This window comes from Harpegnathos saltator, unplaced genomic scaffold, assembly GCF_003227715.2.
Source record: "Harpegnathos saltator strain DR-91 unplaced genomic scaffold, Hsal_v8.6 scaffold168, whole genome shotgun sequence".
In the NCBI taxonomy this organism is placed as follows: Eukaryota; Metazoa; Arthropoda; class Insecta; order Hymenoptera; family Formicidae; genus Harpegnathos; species Harpegnathos saltator.
In genome coordinates, this window is record NW_020229948.1 from 197,927 (window position 1) to 222,795 (window position 24,869).

Here is a 24,869-nt window from a genome sequence, read left to right on the forward strand (position 1 = left end):
ATCGTGCGCTCACACACTGCCCGTCGCATTAATTGCGTTCTCTTTTCCACGCTCCGGTCTCTTCGCGGGCGCGCGAGAACGCGAACGCGCCCAATTGCGAGCAATTTACCCGGCCCGCGGCCGACGTGGGTCAATGCTAGATCCGGTGACGCCATGTCGCCGCCACCGCCGCCACCGCCGCCGCCGTCGCCGCCGCCGCCTTCGCCGCCGCCGCCGACGTCGTTGCCGTCAGCGTACGATTCTATTCCAATCGTCGTCGAATATTCGTGACTGGAATTACTCGCGTATACTTTAGCGAAGATAACATCGAACTATTCGCAGGCAACTTCGAGACGAGCGGAATCTCGGTGCACACCGGTGGCAATGAATGACCGATCACCGGTAAACGGCCACTTAGCCGATGCTCACATTCGTCCTTAGATTATCATTCTTTATTTCCTCCTCTTTTTATCCTTCTTTAATAAAAAATATATACTTAAGTACGTTAATAATATGTTAACATATTCGAGTGAGAATTTCTTTAACGAGATGTTTATTACTGCCGCAGTAGCCCAAGATAACCAGTGCGTTCGGCGGTCAATTTGTAGTATTCCGAATTCACGTTGAGATTTAGGGCCGCAGATGCCACGCAACTCAGCCAACTGACGAGTTTATTTTTGCTACAACATTTACGAGGCATTCAGTAAAGAACGAAAAAGCGTGATCGCGCGTGATTGGCTTATCACGATATAGATACGATTTCTCTTCCGTTTTTTTTTTATCATTATTATTATATCCCGCTGCATTGTTCACCTGTTCGGCATATTTCGTATCAATTCCTGCGACTGACACGGATGCAATTGCAGGAACGGAGTGCCGATGATAGGGTGGATCGCTTGCGATAATTCCATGTAATTCAGCTGTAAACTGTGGGCCATTCGAGCCTCGTCCACGTTCACTGGTTTCATGTCGGGATAACCTAAAACAGGGGGAAAGAAGATGACGTCTCTCACGACAATTGCTTCTTTTCGTTGATGAATACATAAGAAAAAAATGGAGAAAAAAAAAACGTTCGGCGTTAATTAATCCAAATAGCATGCATGCGTACGCATTTATTCCCACTTGAGCAATTTTACGTTTATTTCCGCTCCGCTGAAATGTGTTATCGAGATGAATTATGCCACCGGAATATCTGCGCGAATATTGAAATAGACGAACACGCTGCGTTTGTAATCAATAAACGATGAACGCGAGCGAGGAAACACGAATGTATCCGCAACCGCATACTGTGCATCTATTGGTCGAATTTACGAAACTCTACAATGTGTTCCAGCCGTACTTTCCGCCCGAAACAAATCGACGAGCTCGACAAATATCTTTCGTTAAAATCGCACGACTTATGCGAACGGTCAAGCATTTTTTACGCAGTACACGTGAAATATTTTTATCAAGGGACGCAAATTGGTTTTTGCGAATGGTGAACGTGCGAAGCCCGGGGAAACTGGAATTCCGGATAGGGAGATGACGGTCCGTATTTCAGCTGTGCATTTCGTGCTGAATCTGATCATCCGAATGAATCTGAGCTCATTGTGAAATTTTTGTATACAGTGAACAAAATGAAACGGTTTAGTTTTGCAAGTTTGATAATTGTCTTATGTTCCGAAATAGACAGTAAAGGCTTATAATTAAGTACTTAAAATCGATAATACGAAGTCAGATATTATCAGGTATTAAAAATTGATGTTTTGGCATGAAAGAATCAAGAGAACCCATGTAGAAAAACAAACCTAAACTTTGTTGTTATCATCTCCTCTAGGGAAATCGCGAACCCGAAATCAAACGAATGAATCAATTATTGATTAGACCTCAAAATTGCGCACAAATTTTTCTCTCTCCGAGAAAATAGGATATAAATTTCACGGCGAAATTTATAATGCAAATAATTCTCTTTCTTTCCTTTTACAATAATCTACGTGCGAAAATTACAGCAATTAATGAGTCATGCAATTTTGATATATCTTTTCGATTGTCAAGAATTGATTTTACGATAAGATTGACATCGCGTCAAGTTACCCGATTTCCATCCGTTGAAGTAGAGAACCGGGACGCTGTAACTCATAGACCATAATATGTGATGTTCGGTAACGATAGGCACCTCGGATCCGAAATGTGGGGAAGACAAGAAGTTGTCGTCCTTTTTCCTCGAAACATCCTCATCGCATCGTACAAAGCACATCGATTTTTTAACTAGGTACGCTTGTCCAGGAATATTCTGAGCATCATTATTACAATAAAATAAAGACATTACAAATTACAAATGCCATTAAACATACTTAGACATTGTATATTATTAGAACAATAATATACTTATTTTGCTATCGACCTTGGCACTTGGTCAAATATGCATTTTGAATCAAGACCAGATTTTTGGACATGTAGATATTAAATTTTATATATTTTTAGAGCAAACTATATAGGCAAAATATAAAATTGCAAACGTGCTGTTAACAATATCAGTGTTGTAGAATATTTGTAAATTTAGTCGTTCAGAAAATACTACTTTCTTATAATTTAAACATGATTTAAAAATATATCAAGAGCCTAGGGAGAGAGATCTCTTTATGAAATCGCTGAATCTACAAAGATTCCACATTCAGTACAATTTAAGATACATATTTAAACTCACTTAGCTTGTAATATATAAGAATTTGCAAACAATTCAATGCACTTCTCTAAAAATGCACGTACCTGATTACCACAAAACTCCCACCTATCACGAAGCTCGTCTGAAAGAGCAAGAAATTCTTTCGCATTTGCAACAAATTCTTCCCATGTAAAAGTACCTGGACCGTCCATCGTGGCAGGGAAAACTGGAAAGGAAATCCATTATTACATACGAGGGTAAAATCGTCGCAGAATACCTCGGTAAGATGTTTTAAAACTTTGGGAAGTTGATGTTTTGCAATGTTGTTTGGAAAAATACATCGTTACAAAGTCATCACGCAAGTAGACGTCAGCGAAAGAGAGTAAAGGCGCACGAAGTGTCGCAGTAGCGTCACGGATAGCCAGGAATAAAGGAAACGCATATAAACGATATCTAAAGAGCAGTTTCTAACATAGAGTGGGTCCAGATTTCGATAAGTTTCTTTCAGAAATTCGTTAAAAAATTGACCTCGAGCGCCAAAAGTATTCTTATTCGTCTATGTATTTAATTCGCGGGCGAAATCAGCCCTGCAATGTGGAGCTGAAAACTTGTGCACAGCTTCACAGCATACGAGAGAAGTCGCTAGAACCAGAGTACCCCCTCCCTTCTGCTGCATCGTTTTCTCTTTGTGTTGTATCATCACAAAAGCAGAGAGCAAGCGGCCGAGGGATCTTTCGAGCGTAGACGATCGAGGAAAAGAATGTTCTCACGTTTGAGAGACTACGACTGGTACGTAATAGAGAGAAACGCTCTTCTCCACGACGGCAAGCTTGTTGTACCATGTACATCAGATGGATGCACACAAGTACGAGAAGCGGCGGTCGTGACGGATATAGCTTACCGACACGATGTAATGCAACCTAAATGCTCGCGAATTCTGTCTCCCGAGAGTGCACGAGAACCGAGTTCCGATTAATTTCCCAGTGACTCGGAGAATCGGCGCGCGATTTGTCTCGTGGCCGAGCGAAAGGAGAATGACAGAAAGAAAGGAAGGAAAGAAGAATTACCGGAGGTCAGCTCTCTCTCTCTCTCTCTTCCTCTCTCTAGTTTTCGCATAGCGACGTCGCCGAACGACGACGATGTGCACGTCGATCGCACGATAAAATTGAAAAAGGGGAAGCGGTACAGCCGAGAGAACAGCACGTGTCTCCTCTTGCCCGCCGCTCCTCTTACCAAACTCTCTATCGCGTCAATTGTCGGCTATTTCACGTCGGACGTGTCCGCCGGCGCTCGGGCATAATCGGACCCTGCTCTCTTCAGCCGTCGGCCCTTTCGCTTCCTCCCTCGCGCTTCCACGGTTGTCGACATACGCACGCCGATAGCGGCTACTTCAACGGTGTGTGCACACTGTGTGTGCATCGCCGTCGCGCCTGTCCAATCAGACGCCGCGATGCAGTCAGTGCTGTGCCAAAAGCGGGCTCAAATGTGCCGTTTCCTCCACCCGGGCCCCGATCATTCCGTCCTTTTCGGCGCTTTCGTCCTTTATTCAACAATGTGCCGCCAACGTGTTGCGTATAATTTCTCCCTTGTTTTACGCCTGCGCCTTTATTGCAATTCGCAGTATCGACCTATCCCAATATCGGCGCGTTTTTAACCGCGCAATGTGCAACCGCGCGGCCGAGGTGTCCTCCGCCGTGAAATGTTCGATCGCCGTTCGTAACGGTGTTTGCACCGATGAGACACTCGATGATCGTGATAATTGCAGGAGAATCCGTGTCTAAGATTCACGCCTTCGCTCTACAGTAATGCGCTACATTGTTGCCGCTACTAATGACAAGCCTGAGCCTAACAAGGCAAGGTCGACGAAGAAATGAGCGTATTATAATTATACCTTGGCGACGCGTGGAAGGAGCAATATGTCGAGCGCAGTCAAACACCGTTTTTTTGCCGTCATGTAATCTGACGCGTACAAACAGCGAGCGTATATATAGCAAGCTCGTCATGAGATATCTAATCGACGATCCGAGGAGTCATGATTATTTTCCGTAAATACGATCGCGACCGGTGCTCCACGCGATGACTTCAGAATTTCTTCAGTCGAAGTATCTTTTAATAGCATCAGTCTGACGAGTAGATTCGACGAGCTTTCTACAGAGGGAAGTAAGAAGATCGAGAATCGTTATTTTTTTTCGATATTCAATAAAAGCAACTCGGTCGCAGTTTCCGGACTGAGCGCAGCTACGAACGCAGGTCAATCGATCTCTCGACCAGCTCAAATTCGCTGTGCAGCCGCATCGCTGCGCAACTTGCAACAACGATCGTTGCTATTCTCATTACGATATTTCCAAGGTTCCCGAGTCTCTTGGCCTCTCTCTCTCTCTCTCTCTCTCTCTCTCTCTCTCAGGGAAATACATAAAAATGATTTTCAACGCACGACATGACTCGTAGTTGCAGTATCGATAAGAACCAGTGCGATCATGCATTGACGAGAAATTCACGGACTTTTTACAAAAAAGACAACGACTTTGAAGGAATTTCGAGTTAGAAAAATCCGTGTCCTTGGAATTTATCTTCTGCTTGCACCCATGCACCGTGATATGATATCGATTCACCTGTGTATCGATAGGAAAAATATCGCGTATACTGAGACGAGAATGGACAAAGCCCCTCGGACTCGCCTTCTCGCTCGTCTTGATACGGTCCTGACATAACAAACGGCGATGCGCGCGCACCACTCCCAGCCAGTTCGAGAGATGAAGATAGCGCATCGATATCGCAAACCAGAATGAGAAAGAGAGAGAGAGAGAGAGAGAGAGAGAGAGAGAAAGAGAGAGAGAGAGAAAGAAAGAGAAGCGCGTTGAGTGGCGGCTACGAGCGAGCAAGAGGAAATGTAACGAGGAAGAAAGGTAGAGGAAAGAGGCACGTATGTATCCACCGTCCACTCATCTGCGTGTAGTCGTGCAGCGCGTGCGAACTCCTACGAGTCACACTTCCGAACTTGCTCGTGTTTACACGAGCGGTAAGTTCCTCCCTTCTTCCTCGGTCGTCCGTCCTCGTCTCACCGCTCGGGTGTGCGTGCACGCGCGCTTGCGTACGTGGGTACCCGTTACGTGTGTCGCGATAGCGCGAATCGTATACACGTTGTACACCACATATACTGCGAAACAGTGATACACCATTCTCCCGTGTCGGCCGCGAGACGCTCTCGGGCAGCGCGCGCGACAAAAGCCGAAACTTGTCGAAGACGAGCGAGCGAGCGAGCGAACGAGCGCGCGCGCGCGCGAAAGAGAGAGACAGCTGCGACGTTCGGCTCTTGGCGACGACCGGGACGCGCGATCGGGATTTAAATCAACCCGAGCTGCGTCCGTCATCGATACGTTTGTGTCTGCGAGTCCCGGTGCTGGTGATTGGCAACGCGTTCAAGAAGCAAGGCGGGACGAGTCGACGAGAGAGCGACCAGCGAACGAGCGTTCGGGATAAAGTGAGCGACGCGAAGTGAGAGAGAAGAAGTGAGAGAGTCGGCGAAGAACCGACAAAGACGGAGGACGACGAGGCGACGCGGTGTGGCAGTGATCAGAGACAATAGGAAACGCGAGCAACGGGGAGGACGTACTGGTACGGTACTTCCAGAGAATGACGGCGATCGCATGAGAAGAACAAGTACGGTGGAAGGACCATGAAGACAACTACGACGGCGACGGTGGCGACGACGTCGAGACGACGTCTGCAGCAACGCACCTGAATTGACGACGACACAACGGTGTACGTCACACGGTGTCGTCCTAGTACCGCGCAACAGCAGTGAGCTACCTCGCTACGGTTGTGACGCTTCGCGACGTGTCGTGATCGTGACGCGACGCGACGCGACGCGACGCGACGAAAGCGGGGTGGAGAAGACCTTCGTCTCGTGCGAGCGAGCGGATAAGACCGGTGGAATAAGACGAGAAAGAGAGAGAAGGAGAGGGAGAGCAGTACTCACCTCCCGCGACTCCTTTCGGCACATAGTGAGCGAGACAGAGTTCGAGTGAAACAGAGGTAGCGACTACGAGGGATAGAGATAGAGAAGAAGAGTGTGAGTGAGACAGGGACATAGTGACGAATAAAGGAGCGAGAGAGAGAGAGAGAGGAGCAAAAGAGAGACAAAAAGACAGAGGGAGCGCACGCGCGAGCGCGCCGAAGTGCGCGCACCTTTCTCAGTGGAGTGTACGTTCGTATTTCGTTCGACACGAGTCGCACGTCGTCGACAGCGGAACGACTAGCAGCACACGTTGAAAAGACACACCGTCGCCCTAGGGACAGAGTGAGACAGTGTGAGAACGAGAGACAGGGACAGACAGTGAGAGTAAGAGAGAGCAAGAGAGAGAGAGAGAGAGAGAGAGAGCGGTGTACGCACACACATACATACACGCGCGTGTACGTATACGCACAGTACCCGATCTCCGCTGCCGTTCTTTTCATTCGGCCGTCCAGCGCGCCCAACGGAGCGAACTTGGCGGCGGGCGCGCTTGTGTTTACGCTGGAAGAACTGACCGGCCACCACGACGACGATGTACGCGAAAGGGAAAGGGTCGTCGGTGCCCTCGGACTCGCAAGCAAGAGAAAAGTACGTATCGTGCGCAGCGTATGTGTCGGGGGAAAAAGGCTGGCGCAGCGGCGAGGGGGGCAATGGAAAGGAAGAATCGGCGAGCCGTCGTGAAAATTCCGGCCGGCCATTGATCGCCCAGTAACTCCATTTTTCTCGTGCATCCTCCTGCCTCCCCTCCTCCTTCGTCTCCCCGTGTTCCCCTCAGCCCGCGCTCCTTCATATCCGCGGATCTTCCCCCTTGCCGTTGCCGTCGTCGCCGCCGCCGCCGCCGCCGCCGCTGCCGCCGCCGTCGCTGCCACCGTCGCCGTCGCCGTCGCCGTTCACCGGTTCTTTTTGCTCGGAGTATGTACCCGCGCGCGTATATACATCGCGACCGGAGAACCCGGTTCGTCGGGTTAATCCAGTTTACCGATGAGCCGTCGATTTGTGCTCTTTCGTCCGTCTCTTTTCCCCGTTTTGCGAACGTCATGATGCCCCTCTCTCCGTGCTCCCCGCTGTCCTCTACCTCTTTCTCCTCCTCCTCTTCTCCTCCTCCTCCCGCTCCTCCTTCTCCCCTTGTCGATCGATTCGAGTCTCGACATACGAAAGGCTCGATCGTCCGCGCGGCAAAGACGACGCGCGCTGTCGTACCAGATGAAATTTATACGGATTCGCGAACCTCGCGAGATGACGCCGTCGTGAACGCTCGCGTCTCATCATTTCGATTCCAAAGTTTTGAATTTCGACGCGGCATTACGTATGCACACCAGGCATATGCCGTAACGATACTTCAGTAGAGTTCTGCGCGCTTCTTAACCCGACGCGTACGACGTTTAAGATCAAAAGTCGCACAGGTGACCCTAGTTACAATGTTCAGCTATATGTATATACTATGTGCGACAGGCCGTCGTGATGGCGCGAAACGGCCTCCGCGCGGGTACACTTTGAAAGTGCAAGGCGAAACGTTGGAAACGAGCGGATTAGTCCGACCGATCTCCCTTAGAAAGTTAGGCTACAGCTAATTAGCCGGCGAGCGACCCCGATCGGAGTAGCCATTCGGTAATTCGAAATCGCGTTCAGCAGCCGTGATCGGCGACGTAGATTCTGCCGTTTGATACTTCATTGCGTCGCGATACAATAAAGTGTGACATCTGTCCCTTTTACCCGTACTGTATTTCCTGTTCTGCATTTAAAAGGAAAGAAACGTTTCGAGATTTTTGACGATGGGGAGAGGGGAGGAAAGATTGCAGGGAGTGGGAGAAGGGAGGTAGTATTGGAAAGGAACCGACTGCGCTAATCGCATCTTTCTTTTTATCATTTCTATCTAGGATGAGATCAGGAAGTCTTTTAAACGAGGCTCAATCCGTCAAAATCTGATGCGATTAGTCGCTGTGACAACGGCGTTCATGCCAGTTGACTCTAATTTACGGTTGTTCTTTGAACTGTCGTGATTCTAGTGAATATATCAATTGAAAACTGACAATTTCGCTGGCCCATTGATAAAATCTATCATCCTCTACACTCGTATTGACGTATTGTTGCAGGTCAGGTTGCATTAGTAAATGCAAACAATAAAACATGAAGAATGTTTAGGTATCACGCATCGAGAGGTGTGTGTCGAAGATTCTGAAAAAGGAAACTGGTCGAATCGATCGGAAAATCGATGGTTTCGAAAAGACTAATGGCAAAAATGAAATCGACTGATGAGGAAGTTGTGTTTACCCCGGATTCCTAGCGCGCGTAACCCGCTTTCACGTAAAGGCGATTGATCCGCGCGCGTTGTCAGTTCACCGAGAGTACGCGCTCCGATTCGCGGATCGTCGGCGTAATTCCGCGCCATGTTTGTATCGTTACGGCGGCGAAGCCGGTCTCTCGTCGTAAGTAATGCGTTCGTTGGATGCATTATTGCCGTGTTGCTGTCTACGTGGGGAAAGTCGACATTAACTTTACGTTTAACGGACGATCCCGTAAGGAAATGCGACGTAAAGGCAGTCCTGATTTAAGTACGGGCTTTCTAAGAGGAATGATGAAAACAAGAATGCCCAGCGCGAAGAGTGACCGATTGTTGTTGTCCGTGCAATTCGCTTACCATTTTTGCGTCTTTCGTTGTTTTGAACTTCTCCTTGTATTCGTTTGGTTGTGATCCCTTTAAAGTTTCTCCTTGATCGATAGTCTTTGATTCGCAGCGCAACTGACACGTTATGATTGTTTCAGGTTGGCTCTTTATGTATATGAATACTTGCTACATGTAGGCGCACAGAAAGCAGCACAGACCTTCCTCTCAGAGGTAATAATCCAATGTTACAATATTTACGTTTGTATCATCGTTGTTTCCAAGTGCTATATGCTATAACGTAGCTTTCGATTGGTGCAGATCCGATGGGAAAAGAATATTACACTTGGAGAACCTCCTGGATTCTTACACTCTTGGTGGTGGTGAGTATTATCGGTATATTTGGCAGTTAGCTTTAGCTAATTCGACCATAATTCGATTATCAAGAGATTTAAATTGTGTAATGTAAAAAATAATTGTGGAATTATTTCAGTGTCTTTTGGGACTTATATTGTGCAGCGCCGGAACGAAGAGATACTTGTGAACATAGCAGCGAGGCCAAAGCTTTTCATGATTATGTAAGTAGGCCTAAGATATGCGCTGAAGTACAATGTAGTAAATGCACTAATCGCTTGTAACTTATGCGTTAGTGCATAAGTATACAATGAGTATCGACGACAAAATCTTAAATTCAGCGCCCTATAGACATGTACCAAACAGTTTAGTCTTCACACTTTGAGCTTCCTTCAGCTATGTCACTGGCATTTGGTATACATTTACGTGTGCTGTATTTCGGAGTTTGTCATTGGCACTTACGCGCTGACATCTGCCATTCAGTCCTTCGTTGACTGTCTTAAAACCTTGGATATTATGTAAAATGTTCTGTTTCCAGGGATTTGTGAACAGTGCTTACAACGTCAATGGCATTGCCCACGTACGTTGACAGATTTATGCTCAGTTGATGTGTACGCTTGAGTTAAACATACAGAGAACGGCGTGATAGCCATTAACACGTAATGGCTACGATTTTTCGACTGTACGTATTCATGCGTGTGTGTTTGAAAATCGTAGTCACTACGTGTTAAGTCTATTATGTCGACTTCTGTACATATTATTATATTAATCTTTCTTCTGCGTAGTATATTAACGCATACTAACACATTAGTATTGCGTAATAATTAGCGCAATTTTCGATGCATAGCGAGTTTCAATTATTTTTGTATATTGAACAGCATAATATATTTGTTAGAAAAGCTTTCTCTTTTGAGAGGAAGAGTCGCCGTCAACTACAGAAACTACAAATTATTTACAGAATGCTGGACCAGCTCCGTCTCCAATCGGTCAAATGGCACCGAATGATGGAATGCCTGGTGGTCCTATGCCTCCTGCTTTCTTCCCTGTGAGTTTCTTTTCATTCTATAATATTCAAATGTTTCAACATCATTCGTTTCCCTCAATCTGTACTTGTGAAACGTACAGTGAAAGAAAGGGTCATTAGCATTTGATTTCAATTCGAAACAATTGCTCTCTTTAAAATTGTCTTTGCAAAGTTCAGTATTAGGATCTCTTCTAGTTTACAATGAGCTGAAGAATTGTTTAATACTCGATTTATCTTTATTGTGACAGTCTAAATAATGGAACTTTTTAGATTCTTTTGAGTAAACTGCACGAAAAACACTAGAGCAATTTTGTGAAAAGAAAATTAAAAAGTAAAAGTTTTAAAATAAAACAAACTAGTTGTTTTCTTTTTTTTTACATATTAATCTAGTACATTTATATGTATATATACATTGTCATATATCTGTTATCATTGTCATGCATAGTTCTTGTTTATTAAAACTTACACTTGATTCAAAGCATAGTAAGTACAAAAATAAAATATAAAAATTTACCTACAATAAAGACTAATAATCAAGTCTAAATTATTAACGGGATTGGTTATTAGTGCTAATTTAATTATTAATTATCTAGCACAATAGAATAATAAAGAAGTAGCTTATTTTACATATAATTGATGTAATAGAGATCAAGAGGAAACACAAGAAGTATCCGAACAAATAAAGAATACGTTAATGTTTTGCTTAAATACTAGTGAGAGATATAATTGTCGATTGATATAAGAATTCCTTACATAATTTATATGTGAATAGGGGTGTTACAACTAATATTTTTATAAATACACACACACACACACACACACACACACACACACACACACACACACACACACACACACACACACACACACACACACACACACACACACCTTTACCTCAGAAGACGAATTATATATTATACATTATTTATATAATACGTTTTTATTCTACAAACATGTATCCCTATGTTACCAGTAAATGTACACACTGGTCGTAGTCATGGTCACTTCGTTTTGAAACAAGTGTACATTCAAAAAACGTTCTTATGTCATGCTTGTCTATACTGTATATATGTACTTACTTTCTTTCCGCTCTCTATCTAATACTTGTATGTGCGTTCTTGTACCATTTTCACTGTTTCATCTCCTTGGCGCATAAAAAGAAAGCAAATCTAGAAATTCTATCGAAAACAGGACTATATAAATGTTAGAATACATTCAGCACCAATACTGTGATACAATAAACATATTGTGACGAGTGTACTACTTTGTGCTGGTCGTGTTACAGTGGTATGTAAAAATATTATAGATGTGTATATGCCGTTCGCAATGCCGCATTTGCGAAATACGTCTTGACATTTCACTGGATTGCACAGCCAGCTCAAGTTATACTCTTTAGAATGTATAGAATAACTAACATGGAAGCCTGCTTAGAGTGTAGTCTAGTCTTTTCACAAATTCGTTTATTTTATCGGGGGAATTATTAATTTGAGAGATATTGATTAAATTATGCATTAACTTAACCTTTATGAAAAGATTGAGAGAAGAACAGTACAATTCTGGAATATACAAAATATGTAAATATGCATATAATTTTATAATTGTACAATATATATCTTTATATAATTTATGATGATAGTACCTTAAAAAAAATTAATTATAAAAACAGGAGATTATAAATCGTTTTCTTTATTAAATCATCAATATTTTATTAATATTTTATTTGTATTTTTTTATATAACAAATGATATATTTAATACATCTTGTAATGCTGGTATAGGAATGTATGATAACATTCGCATTGACTATATGAGAAAAATAGAAAGATATATAGAAATTTGATATATATGTATATATGGACATATATGTATGTATGTATATATATATATATGTATATATATATATATATGCGGATATTAAGGGAAAATGAAAAAAAAATCATGCATCTGTCGCTTGTCAAAATACCCATCCCCTACTAGATTAGATCAAGATAAAATGCTACATACAGTATATAAGCAATGCGGTTTTTCTCTAGATTTCTTTAATATAGTTATCCTGTAATGCTTAGGAGTCATCATACTTTTCCGACAAAGTCGTTTTACGTTCTACAATGTTGTACATTTATAATTGATTGGCATCTTGTACTCTTGTCTGTCTCATTTCACAATCTAGTGAAATCTTTCGTCATGCACGAGTTGTAATTACGAAAAGAAAGAAACAAATCGTACAACAGCGGATTGAGACATCATCCGAATGATTTTCCTAATTACAACTTCTGGGTAACTTTCAAGATGCTCTGATCGACATAGTATTAACACAATCATCCCCAAGCCTTCTAGTCTAGCTGTTGCCTGGATCGCAGTGTTGCTACATGTCTGTCGTTTGCGTTGCTTGTTGCAGAACAACTCGACAATGCGACCATCTCCGCCCACACACCCCTCATCACAGCCATCCCCCCAGCACCCCCAGCCACCCCCGCCCCCACACTCGCAGATGATGTCCACTCAGGTAAGCCTCATTCAACACATACACTCTCACTCATGAAGAATCACTTGTTCCGCTGTGTCATCGCACCATATCATAGTACAGCTGAAACTTATATAACTAACCTTCGTCGCTGGTGATATTGTCTCAATTTTTCCCTCGTGTGTTTACCGTGTACCGAAGTGTTTTATATATATTTACAACATACGATAAACGATTTACATATTCTCAGTTTGTCAGAAAGCACCTTAGAACATGATATTACCAACTAATGTGCTGCGATGAACTTGATTGAAATGCATATTTTATGGCCTATCATCTCACGGATTGCTTATTGTGGCTGCCTGGTATTTATACTATATCTAGTCGATTCTGTGTATAGTAATCATGACTTACACTTTATGAATACTTAATTTACAACTTGAAATCTTTGACAAGTCATCCCTGTTGGTGAGTGATATGGCAAGAGTTCACTTTCTGTTACAGTTTATGGGCCCCAGATATCCGGCAGGACCACGACCTGGAGTACGTATGCCACAAATGGCAAATGACTTTAACGGGGTAAGGATAAAAATATACATGTCTCTAATTAAGTCTCTCTCTAGGTCAAAGCTTAGAAATATCTTTTTCAAATAAATAAAATGTCACGACAGTAGACTGTATACTTTTATTTCTTCTGATTTTCTTTTCTTTCACTTTAAATCGTGTATGTAAATTATATCGCGAATGAGCTGCACACACTTATGTCATTGTACATGTATTATAAATTTTTAACATTATTTATCTATTTTCTTCACAGCCACCAGGACAGCCAATGATGCCAAATAGTATGGATCCTACTAGGCAAGGTGAGAGATCATTTAATATGCCAGTATTACATTACTTTTTTCTGGCATTAACGAAAGTTGCGAAAGGAGAATGGCATAGACGCATGCGTACCAAAAACCACACAGCAACAAACGAATAAGTAATATTTTAAATTGGATTGGATTGCTGTGATGTGGAGTGGATTGGTTTTTGAATTGTCTAGTTATAAGCAGTGGTGCAGTTTGCGTATGATTGCTAAAAAGTCAGTTTTTGTAACTTGTATGTAAATATGTATTTTTTTTACCAACGTTTGATACGCTTTTATGATTTATATTTTTTCTTTTTCACAAGAAAATGATTTTTATGCTATAAAGTATACGATAATGTTTCCTGAGATGTTTCGTCATATTAAAATTTAAACTTGCAAAAGTGCAATTTCTGCAGAAGAATATCTTGTTCTTAAAATATTGTGGGTTTTTACACAAATGGTTTTTGGAACTTTATATACGTTATTTTTCACTTTACTATAAATATGTTAAAGATAATTCATTAGTTGAAAACATTTTTCCTAAAATAAACATATATGCTGAACCACTGTGAAATAACTAGGCTTTACCACCACCATGAAACTGACCTTACCTACCTGCCGTACTAATGTGTGCTCTTGTGTTCCTCAGGCGAAGCTGGAGAATTTGTAGGGTGGCAAGGTAGGAAGCAACCCAGCAACCAAATCACACTTACATGACTTAGTCGAGCCTAACTTTTATTTTTTTTTCCTCCTTGCCTCTAAGGTTTTTTTTCCATTTTCATAAAAATAATTGCACCGGCTTTGCTCTTTTGCAAAATAATTCGCTCATCCAAAATGACATTCAGCATGAAAATTGCAATGAAGTGTATTAAACGAAGGACATGTGTGTGTAACTTTACAAAAACAATGTTTATACGACTTACAAAATGCATTGCAGAATGCACCGTAATCTTCTAAATCCTCTCATCAAAAACAGGTTAATGCATATAATATGTGTGCAAAGTGTATTATATCAAGGAAAAAATATTCGTGATATATTTATATTAAGTGTACGGGCGTGAATGCATGGTTCATTTTCTTGGAGGAACAGATATTTTAAAATTAGCGAAAAAATCATCAAATTTATCGGCACAATGTATTTGTGTGCAAGAACATCTTATATCGACTAAAAATATTTGCACATTTCGAGACTCTATGCCACACGCAGGCGGAAAAGATCGATCATATTTGTGTTTAACAAGCATATTTTTTAAACATTCTTAAAACTATGTTGCTTATGTATGTTGTACTCACAGAGAAAGAAATTTGTTAATACTCCAATTATATAACGATTATATGTTACTAAATAAAGCAAGAAATAGCTTTTAAACGATCCTTAAAAATCTTATATTAAGAAGCTAATGCAAAATATTTTCTTTTTACCAAATATTTCACTTGTTGAATAATCATTTGCAGTTCAGCATCACAACCTGCGCAGTGTTGTTTTTATCTTCAGCATGAGCTTCTCACTGTGTTTGTGTGGTGACAGTTGCTTGATTAGCATGTCATCCACCTGCTTTACCTCGATCTTCACTTTGGCAAAGCATGATTCTCACTCGGGCACTTTGAGCGCACACTTAATTGTTATCTTTGTACACAATAGAGCACAAACTTGATACACAAAATAGTTTATTAGATTTTACAAAGTCCGCGATTTATCGTCAGTTTACAGATCGCAATTAGCAGTTAGCATTAACATAGAATTAGAGCAAAGTTAACATTCTCGCATTTACGATCGAATGTATCAAACTCGGATTCCTATCTTAGGTCCACCAGGAATGAATCCCATGAATCCAAGAATGAATCCTCCGCGAGGGCCGGGCATGGGTCCCATGGGTCCTGGAAGCTATGGTCCGGGTATGCGAGGTCCACCACCCAATAGCACTTTGGGCCCAGGTGGGCCAGGAGGTCCTGGAATGCCGCCAATGAGTATGGCTGCTCCCGGTGGTAGACAACAGTGGCAACCAAACACATCTACGGTACGGATAAATACAGACGAATTCCGTCTATCGATATACACATGTTTCCACTTGCTCTTAACACGCTCTTGAGGAAGAGAAATGTTTAAAAACTCTTCATGTGATGATGCACAGCCAATGAATTATTCATCGTCATCACCGGGTAACTACGGAGGACCGCCTGGATCAACAGGTCCGCCAGGACCTGGCACACCTATCATGCCTAGCCCACAAGATAGCAGCAATAGCGGGGGAGAAAATATGTATACCATGATGAAGCCTGTACCTGGAGGGAACATGCCAGGTGTAAGTTTACAATTTATTTTATTGTAATTAAATAACGTATCGTGCGTTGCTCTTTGTTACAATTTTGCTGCAGATATTTTTCGTAATGAATTATATATTTCGTTTATAAGTTGCATTGCATCATAATGGAGAAAATAAGTGAATCGGCGCTTTAAAGTATTTATATAGACAAGATGATATTAAAAATTCATACATTTTAGGACTTTCCAATGAGTGGCGGACCGGAAGGTGGTCCAATGGGACCTATGGGTCCTAATACGATGGGCCCAGTTCTAAACGGTGACGGTCTCGACGGGATGAAAAACAGTCCTGCGAATGGCGGTCCTGGTACACCACGGGAAGATAGCGGCAGCGGAATGGGTGATTATAATTTGAGTGGATTCGGAGCTCCAGGAGAAAATGTGAGTATGCACAGGTTCTCTTAACAACTTCATCTAATGATCACTCGACGTGTTGTTGTGGATCTGTATCGCACGGCGAATCTCTTCCTATTCATCGAATCTGCCGATAACCAAATCATAAAGGATTGTTTTGAATTGTCGCTTTCTCTTTTCTTTATACGACGTTTACGTTGTCGTCTTCTTGCGCGTGTTATACGGATCCACGTTACAACTTATCGCCCTTCTAATCATCTCAATTAACAGCCACAAGCGCTTCTATCAATACGGCGGACATTCACGTATCTCGCTGAGTAATTTGGGTTCAGTCGTGCGTTCAAGGGATTTGTTTTTAGCCTTGCTCAGACAGTCTTGTTAATGCTTCCTTACAGTGTATCATTTGTCCTTATAAATCTCTCGGAAGGTGTTCTGTTTTCATCACGCGTCATGGTTCTTTCTGGTAAATTTAATCAGCGTCACTTGTTCTCGCATCTAATATTGTCATAACCGTATTCGCTGAAATAGCGTCTAACTACTATCGCACTAACCGTATGTCTAACGATGCAATTATAAAGTGGGCAGAAAGATGACGAGACTTGTAATGTTAATAAACATAGTTTGTCTCTCATTTGGAAACATGTCATATGAAATGACAATTGGATTACCTCATGTACGCGTGTTTGTCTTGATTTTTTACTGCGCGCTTTATAACAAGTGCCAAATTACTTTCGTACGACAAAGTAATCGAATCCTTTCTCGGATCGCGCAAACGATTTTACATGCTAATATCTTCTTATATTATTACTGTATCGGATTATCGGTAGCGTCTGGCAAAGGAATAGTCACGGTGCTGTCGTTTCCGATTTTCATAAAACTTTGTCGATCTGCAAAATAATTCAGAAGGTAACGAGAAGGATCTTTTGCCAAGGGAGATTCGCGCTTGCGTTATCTCAAATCACGCTACTCCGTAGCGCGTATTGACGTTTTGCAGCTCGTAAATTGATTGGAAACAGTGTTTTCGGGCCGCAATGGCAAAGATGTTAAGCATTCACTCAGGTCTCTCGCACGATTGTGACACGTGTCACCTGCAACATTTTAACGTTATTCCAAATTGGCTCGGTAATAATCTGGATATTTGAGAAATTTCCTTCTTCTGTCAATAGCCCGAACGAAAAAAGTTGGAACGAGATGCTGACTTCTGAAAAATACTTAACGAGATTCCTTCTTTGAGCCGAATGTTTCCGTTGGCAAGAGAGAAACGTATATTATTAATCCTCGATTATTTTGCAAATTCCGCAAAGATTCGATGAGGCGATCGAGGAAGCGGCAGCGTCGCGGTGTTCCTTGTGTGTCGAGGAGTGTTACTAGTAATCACGTACGTGCACCTTCTGTATTCTCGACAGTTTTTTTAAAAAATCAAGTCGCCTTGGAGCCAGCCCCGAGTTCATAGATGCCGTAGACTCTACCCGGTTATACACGTAGTGTGGAAAAGCATCGTACGCGGACTCGCTGCATTTCACGTGTTCCACGTGCATTCTGGCGCATGTAGTTCGTACAGTTTCAGTACAGCAGACAGTCAATTCTCTCTCTCGTGGCAAGGTAGAACAAGGAAAAAGAAAATTTCGAGGCAATTGTGTCAAACGCGACGTAACACCTGCGACCGTTGTCGATTGCTCTTGCTCGATTAGAGTATTAACACTTAAGCGCTCATCTATCGCATTAATCTATGGAACGGCGCAGATACTTGACGATACAATTACGTGCGTCTCACCGCGTAGATATACACTATGTATATGCTTTTTCTCTAAATACTCAGAAAGTTGCAAGACTAGATGTATTTGCTCTCGTGACTTTCGGTTTTTTTTTCTCTCTTTTTTTTTTTATACTATGACTATTGTTACACACTTTACTATAACGGAAGCTACCTAATCTTTTTAATTAAGATTTGTCAGATTATTTTCTATTATTTATATTTATTTGACAATTAGCTCGTAAGCAAAGGTGCCTGAAAAAACGAATCACGGAAGGTTGTTTACGTAAGAAACACGTGCATGTACACGGAATACGTACACGCACACACATTCATAGACACACACACACACACACACACACACACACACACACACACACACACACACACACACACACACACACACACACACGACACACAAATAGTATATATTACGTATATAACTGTCTCCGCTACTGTGATTATACCGATCGCATAATTAATTATTAATCGATTATTACGCTCTTGTTTCTTATCTCATGTGAACATACTACTTGTTCTGTATCGGTGTTTGGCCTATGGGATTATAGTCATCCCATTATAGAGTTAGCGGCGTAAATTGTACTCTACCTGCGTGGCAGGTAAGAATTGCCTGAAACCGGGCGTTGAAACCGGGCATGTATGGGTACATTCGCTCCCGCACGGGACATTCGCGCGTATCTTTGAATTCTACGCCGAAGGCAGACGTCTGATCTTGCGGATCGCCCCGGCAAAAGTCGCGAAACTGACAAATCCAAATTTGATGGGCGCTTCGCACGGCTCGCGGTACGATTTATCGTCGGCTCGAATCTTTCCGCCGTAACAAACACGAGACTCTGTAATGAGATGAACAAGTCCAGGCAAGCTTGTACCGAGTCCCTCCATTGTTTGCTCACAATTCGCTCCCAACCGGGGCCAAGTCTGCGCGTTGTGCTTTCTTGCAGCCATTAGCATTGCAATATCACATGCGTACGTTGTCAGCCGCGAGAACGCGCGAATTAGCAGTTGCTGTTCATTCGCGCGGTGTGACGGCGCAGGAACGTGCGGGAACGCTCGGCTTTTTAGCATCGCGCGATTAACGGACAATCGATGTCGGTTGTGACGGGAAGTTATTGACGCGTCCGGCTACACGGAGAATCTTCGATAGTTTTTCATACATGTGTCGCGTCCCGGTCGAAGTGTCCTAAACCGCGCGTCCTCCTCGCGAGGTCCGATACGGTTGACGTTCTGCCGTTGACACGAATCCGTCTCAATCGCTTTCCCTTCTAGACATAAGTATCGTCCGTGTAATGATATTTAATAACGCCGTAGCTAAAAGAATTGTTCCTATATTTGAAATCTGATCTCTCTTGGAGAATCTCTAGAAAACGGGCGATGCGTGTATCACTCACGCAACCCGTTCGTGTTTCGTTCTCGACCGGTTTCATCCTCGCGCGTGGAATACACGGAGTTCGTTATTTGCTCAATTTTCACCGTCATACTCGTAGGACGAGAAGAGAAATCTCTCGGAAGCGGTACGTCGTTAGTTTGAATCGTTGACGCTTAATCGTTCGACTCGAGAGCAACGAATACTCATGAAAGTTTAATCGGTCATAGTTTTTATCTATGACACACACATACACACACGTACATACACACGCACATACTCTCTCACACACACATACACACTCATACGTGAACTGTTTGAATCGGATTACGTAACGATGTAGGCAAGATTCCCCGGCGAATTCCCCGGTAATTCGACAGCTCGAGTTACGCAGTATTGCGAGGCGAATGGTTCACTGCAAATGGTTTAATGAAGTACTTGAGAAAGTAAGAGAAATTTTATATACATATGAAATATATATATATATATATTATAAATATATATGCAAACGTTAATATTTTTGTATGAACATAAGATACGTAGACGTGCGAGTACTGAACCTTAAAGAGCGAGAATGTAGATAAAGAACGGAAGATAATGTGCGATGAAGGTTGAAGCGAGATTCCCGGAATCCATCCGTCCGCAATGATTATAGGTCAGTACTGGACTATACTGTGCTGCTATTAGTTATGTTTAAATTAAATTATAGTGCCGAGATATTGATGAAAAATCATGTAAAAAGAAATACACGGAGAGAATGCGGGTGAGAGGGAGAGAGCGAAAGAGAGAGAGAGAAAGAGAGAGAGAGAGAGAGAGAGAGAAGAAAGAGAAAGAATGAATGTGCGTATGCGCAAGTGCATGCTTTGGGATCAACGGCAAGACGCTTGCAAGTTTTTTTTTTCTTTTTTTTTTATTGTCTCGTTGTCTTGTCACAAGAGCTACTTTGCTGCGAACGTACTTTGGGTTAACGCTTTCATTTCGGCCTATGGATCGTGGCTTAACAAATTGTTACTTACGAAAAAAAAAAAAAGAATTAAACACACCGAGAAAAAAAGAAAGCACAAAAGGTTGCTCGTTTGTAAGAAATTATACAGGGTGCTCGTTTGTAAGGAAAAGAAAAATATTACGATTTTGCTTTATATAGTATTTATTATTATGAGATGTCGAGTACAAAACTTAGCGATATAACGATATATAGTTACGACATAGAGAATGACGAATCTTCTGTCTACCACGACGGGTCTGACAGTCGTTGTAGATCGAAGGTTCAGTACCATTCTGTAGATAGCGACGTCGTCGTTTCGTCGCGATCGCAAAATCGCGAGAATTCGCGGGTGGGAGGTGACGGGTCTACCTTCTAATTAGCTTGACTTGTGATCTGCGGAGATATTCGCCGTCCTGTTGTGAGAAATATTGCAGGATAGCCTCCTCTCGCGGAGCGCGCGCCGCTTGCCGATATCCCGGAGTTTACGTCTTGCCGTTAAAGCCCATACGTCAAACGGAGAAAAGAAAGTACACACGGGAAAGACACGCTTGGAGTCGCATATAATCTTTTTCTTTTTAATTGCGAGGATGTACCACACAGTCACAAATAAGTGAAGGAAGCTCAGTGAAAGCGCGACGCATTGAGGGTACGAAGCTTCCCGCCCCCCCCCCCCTTTCGAGTATTTTGCTTGATGACTCGAGAGATTGCCGATCGATTTGTTCATCAGCCATCAGCCACTTCGAGACATCTTTCACGACTGACAAAAAGTGATTTCCCGTACGCGCGTTTCTGTAACGCGAACAAAAAATGAAAAGAAAAGAGAACAGAAAATCGGATCTCGCTGTTCGACTCTTACCGGAAGTGACGCGGAAAATTCATCGCGGATATAATCGTGTGGACAGTTTGGTACCCTTGATGCCGACTTACTTGATATTACTTCTCGTTGTAAGTCGCCGAATGGTATCGACGAATGGTTTTAAACGTAACGTAATTAATATATGCCTAAGCCAGGGGAGAGATCGAGACAATAAATGTAATCCTGTTACACTGAGACTATTGCGTTTTTCTTTTTTATATTTGCGTTCAATCCGAGGGGTGCTGGCTATTATCGTATTTATATATAACTATCTGTCTCCGTGTATTTGCACTTGTGCTAATCACGCGCGCACACATGCACACACACACACACACACACACACACACACACACACACACACACACACACACACACACACACACACACACACCACACAACGCATACAACACGTGTATCACTTGTGTTTCACAATTGTCGCTTTGTTCCATAAGCCGATAGAACGGTCAATGTTGTTTTTTTCCTTTTCACTTAACTAAAAAAAAAAGAAAGAAAGAAACGAGACTTCACTATAAACTGATCGTTGCACCACTATTGTTGGCTGTGGAACACATTGTTGTCATGATCGATGTTGCACACTTTCATTAAACATTGCCCGAGCATTTTTCTCTGCGGCTCTAGAGTAACGCAAGTACGGAACCGTCGCGTAGAACAGAACGATAGCTGTATATAGTATACTAGCCTGTACTGACCTGTAGCACATGGATGCGTCGTCAGCGCAAAGCGATTGATGGATTGCGAGATCGTATCGAGAGAGCCGGAAAGTAAAGAAAAAAAAAATTAGAGGGCACGAAAGAGTCCCTGCGGCCAAGAGGGAAAAAAATGTAGTACGAGTATGTGAAGGACAACACGTCGAGTTTCTCTATAGTACTGATTTTTTTTCTCACTATAATGCATCATATCACCTATTGTTTAGTCGGTGAGGCGTGCGTGCGTGGGGGGCAGGCAGCGATAATGAGAATTTTCTATCTTTCTTTTTTCTTTTTCTTTTTTTCGTTATGCCATCATTGTTATCGTTATTGTTGTTGTTATTTATTTTTGCCTCGACACGGGCTTCACTATATCTTACGTAACGTCCATGTGTTGTGGGTCAGAGCACCCTTTAAGCAGAACAGTACCGATCGATTTTCTTTTCGATCCCCCTCTTCAGCCTCTCCCTTACCACCTTTCTCCTGCCCAGCCGTTGGAAATCTACCGATTTCGTTGATCTTTCAGTGTTATCTCTTCAGTACCTCCCGTCCTCTCCTCCGAGTATCTTTTTTTTGTTTCACGAGCCCGAGCCCTTCACGACGCACACCGCCATCACGCCGCGCGCAATTAACGCCGCGTAATTACTGGCCAGCGTTCTCGCGCGTGGCCGAGAAGACGGGACCGTTTCGTGGGACTTTTCGGTTTCGTCCATTACCTTTTGGTAGTTCTCCTTGCGTGTTTGTAGCTACGTTGAATGCGGAGCGAATGACGCTTCAGCGCGGAAACCTAGTAAGACATTGCGACGAGCGGACCGGTTACGCGCGTGCCCTTGTCTCTCTCTCTCTCTCTCTCTCTCTCTCTCTCTCTCTCTCTCTCTCTCTCTCTCTCTCTCTCTCTCTCCTCTCTCGTCTCTCGTCCTCTCTCTCCTCCTCTCTCTCCTCTCGTCTCTCTCTCTCTCTCTCCTCTCCTCCATCTCTCTCTCTCTCCGTCTCTTGTCTCTCTCTCTCTCTCTCTCTATCTCTCCTCCTCTCTCTTCTCTCGCCTCTTCTCTCCTGTCCTCTTCCGTCTTCTCTCTCTCTCTCTCTCTCTCTCTCTCTCGTCTTTCCTCCCTCTTCTCTCTTCTCTCTTCTCTCTCTCTTCTCTCGTCTCTCTCACCTCTCCATCTCTCTCCTTCTTTCCTCTCTCCTCTCTCTCTCCCCTCTACCTCCTCTTCCGTCTTCTGGTCGTCGCCTCCCTGGCCTCCTCTCCCGGGATGATCCATCAATTTCCGCGCTTACTGGGCTCCTGTCTCTGATGCTACCTCGGTCGTCTGTCATCGGTTCTTTGCGCTTATCGATTCTTCGGCTCGGCTTTTCCGTGCCTCTTTTCTTCCGTCTCTCTCGTCTCCCCCTCTCCCTTCTCTTGCCCCCCTCCCCTCTCTCTCTTCTCTCTCTCTCTCTCAATTTTTGTTCGTATGTCGCTAATCGCGTCCGTGGCAATCTCTTACTAGGCCCCGCGTCCTTGTCGAAATTTAACTGGACGGAATGACCGAGATAGTCCTTCGAACTCGCTGGTGAAAGATGCTGCGCGGAAACTTGGGCAAGGTTGGTGGGCTCGCCTGACCGTTTACGTGTAACCGGCCTGGTGTTGGTTGGTTCGCAGGATCAGACCGAGTCGGCGGCCATCCTGAAGATCAAGGAGAGCATGCAGGAAGAGGCCAAGAGGTTTGAAAAGGACTCAGATCACCCCGATTATTTCATACAATAACTCTTCACGAGTCGTTGGACCCCCGAGACCAAATTAACAGTTTAATAGATAATGAATCGATTTCCTTTCTTCCTTTAGTCCGATAACCATCCTCCTATACACTCACACACACACACACACACACATACATGCATACATACGCGCGCGTGCGCGCACACACACATACACACACCCACACCTACACCCCCACATACACTAGGAAAAATATATTGTTGCGTGAACCAAAATTTTGTTGTAACAACACAATAATTTGGTTAAAATATGTCCCACAAAACTGTTTAATTCCTGTAAACAAATATCTTGTTTGATTACGGTTTGTTCGTTTAACGTGATACTTTTTATATATTAACTATAATTTTTTCTTAATATATAAAATCTAAATTTTAGTGCACAGAAAGACAAAATAGTATCCATTGGGCATTATTTTAGTTTATGTAAAATAATATTTTGTTATTATGTAATTTTTATGGATAAAATAACTAAAATGCTTAATTTTTATATATGAAGTTTAAGAACAAAATCATTTAGTCCAGAGAACAAAGCAGAAAAATATATTTAGTTGAGACAACTAAATATTTTGTTATATAAAACAAGATATTTGCTTGTTAATAAAAAATGCCTCAACTAAACAGTTTTGTTAGAGATACTAAATTTTTTTTCCTAGTGTATACACACACACACACATCCTCCACGCCGTGGAACCATTTTCCTTCTCCTCTCTGCATTCTTCATCTCTTTTTCTCTCTATCAATCTCTCTTTGTCTTTTGTAACAGTATCCCTCTCGGTCCTGCCGCACTACTTTGTTTCTTTCCATGTTACATCTTC

At 42.8% G+C, this 24,869-nt stretch overlaps 2 protein-coding genes across 11 annotated transcripts; one reads left to right on the top strand and one right to left on the bottom strand.

The window, feature by feature from the left end:
* Positions 1–413: 413 nt before the first annotated feature.
* Atg10 (Autophagy-related 10) lies at positions 414–6,663 on the bottom strand. 6 transcript variants are annotated; one of them, XM_011150509.3, is made up of 6 exons: positions 5,559–5,768; positions 3,691–4,771; positions 2,728–2,849; positions 2,053–2,251; positions 793–958; positions 414–659 (listed from the first exon to the last, which is right to left on the bottom strand). In XM_011150509.3, exons 2-6 carry the CDS (start codon positions 3,737–3,739, stop codon positions 536–538), a joined length of 660 nt encoding a protein of 219 aa, XP_011148811.1. In that variant the 5' UTR covers positions 3,740–4,771; positions 5,559–5,768; the 3' UTR covers positions 414–535. The 6 variants fall into 6 exon arrangements, with proteins under 6 accessions (XP_011148811.1, XP_011148810.2, XP_011148812.1 ...); XM_011150508.3 differs by lacking the exons at positions 3,691–4,771; positions 5,559–5,768 and adding an exon at positions 6,603–6,663; XM_011150510.3 differs by lacking the exons at positions 3,691–4,771; positions 5,559–5,768 and adding an exon at positions 6,362–6,533.
* A 21-nt stretch (positions 6,664–6,684) lies between these two features.
* Positions 6,685–24,152, top strand: Ssdp (Sequence-specific single-stranded DNA-binding protein). Of its 5 annotated transcripts, none has more exons than XM_025297041.1 (14): positions 6,685–7,226; positions 9,402–9,474; positions 9,562–9,623; positions 9,734–9,818; positions 10,133–10,174; positions 10,553–10,639; positions 13,016–13,123; positions 13,586–13,660; positions 13,899–13,947; positions 14,584–14,613; positions 15,741–15,952; positions 16,067–16,237; positions 16,438–16,638; positions 18,018–19,224. In XM_025297041.1, the coding sequence occupies exons 1-14, from the start codon at positions 7,171–7,173 to the stop codon at positions 18,024–18,026; spliced, it is 1,260 nt and encodes a 419-aa protein (XP_025152826.1). In that variant the 5' UTR covers positions 6,685–7,170; the 3' UTR covers positions 18,027–19,224. The 5 variants fall into 5 exon arrangements, with proteins under 5 accessions (XP_025152826.1, XP_011148805.1, XP_025152827.1 ...); XM_011150500.3 differs by lacking the exon at positions 18,018–19,224 and adding an exon at positions 23,939–24,152 and having other exon boundaries at positions 7,171–7,226; XM_011150503.3 differs by lacking the exons at positions 14,584–14,613; positions 18,018–19,224 and adding an exon at positions 23,939–24,126.
* The last annotated feature ends 717 nt before the right edge of the window (positions 24,153–24,869 follow it).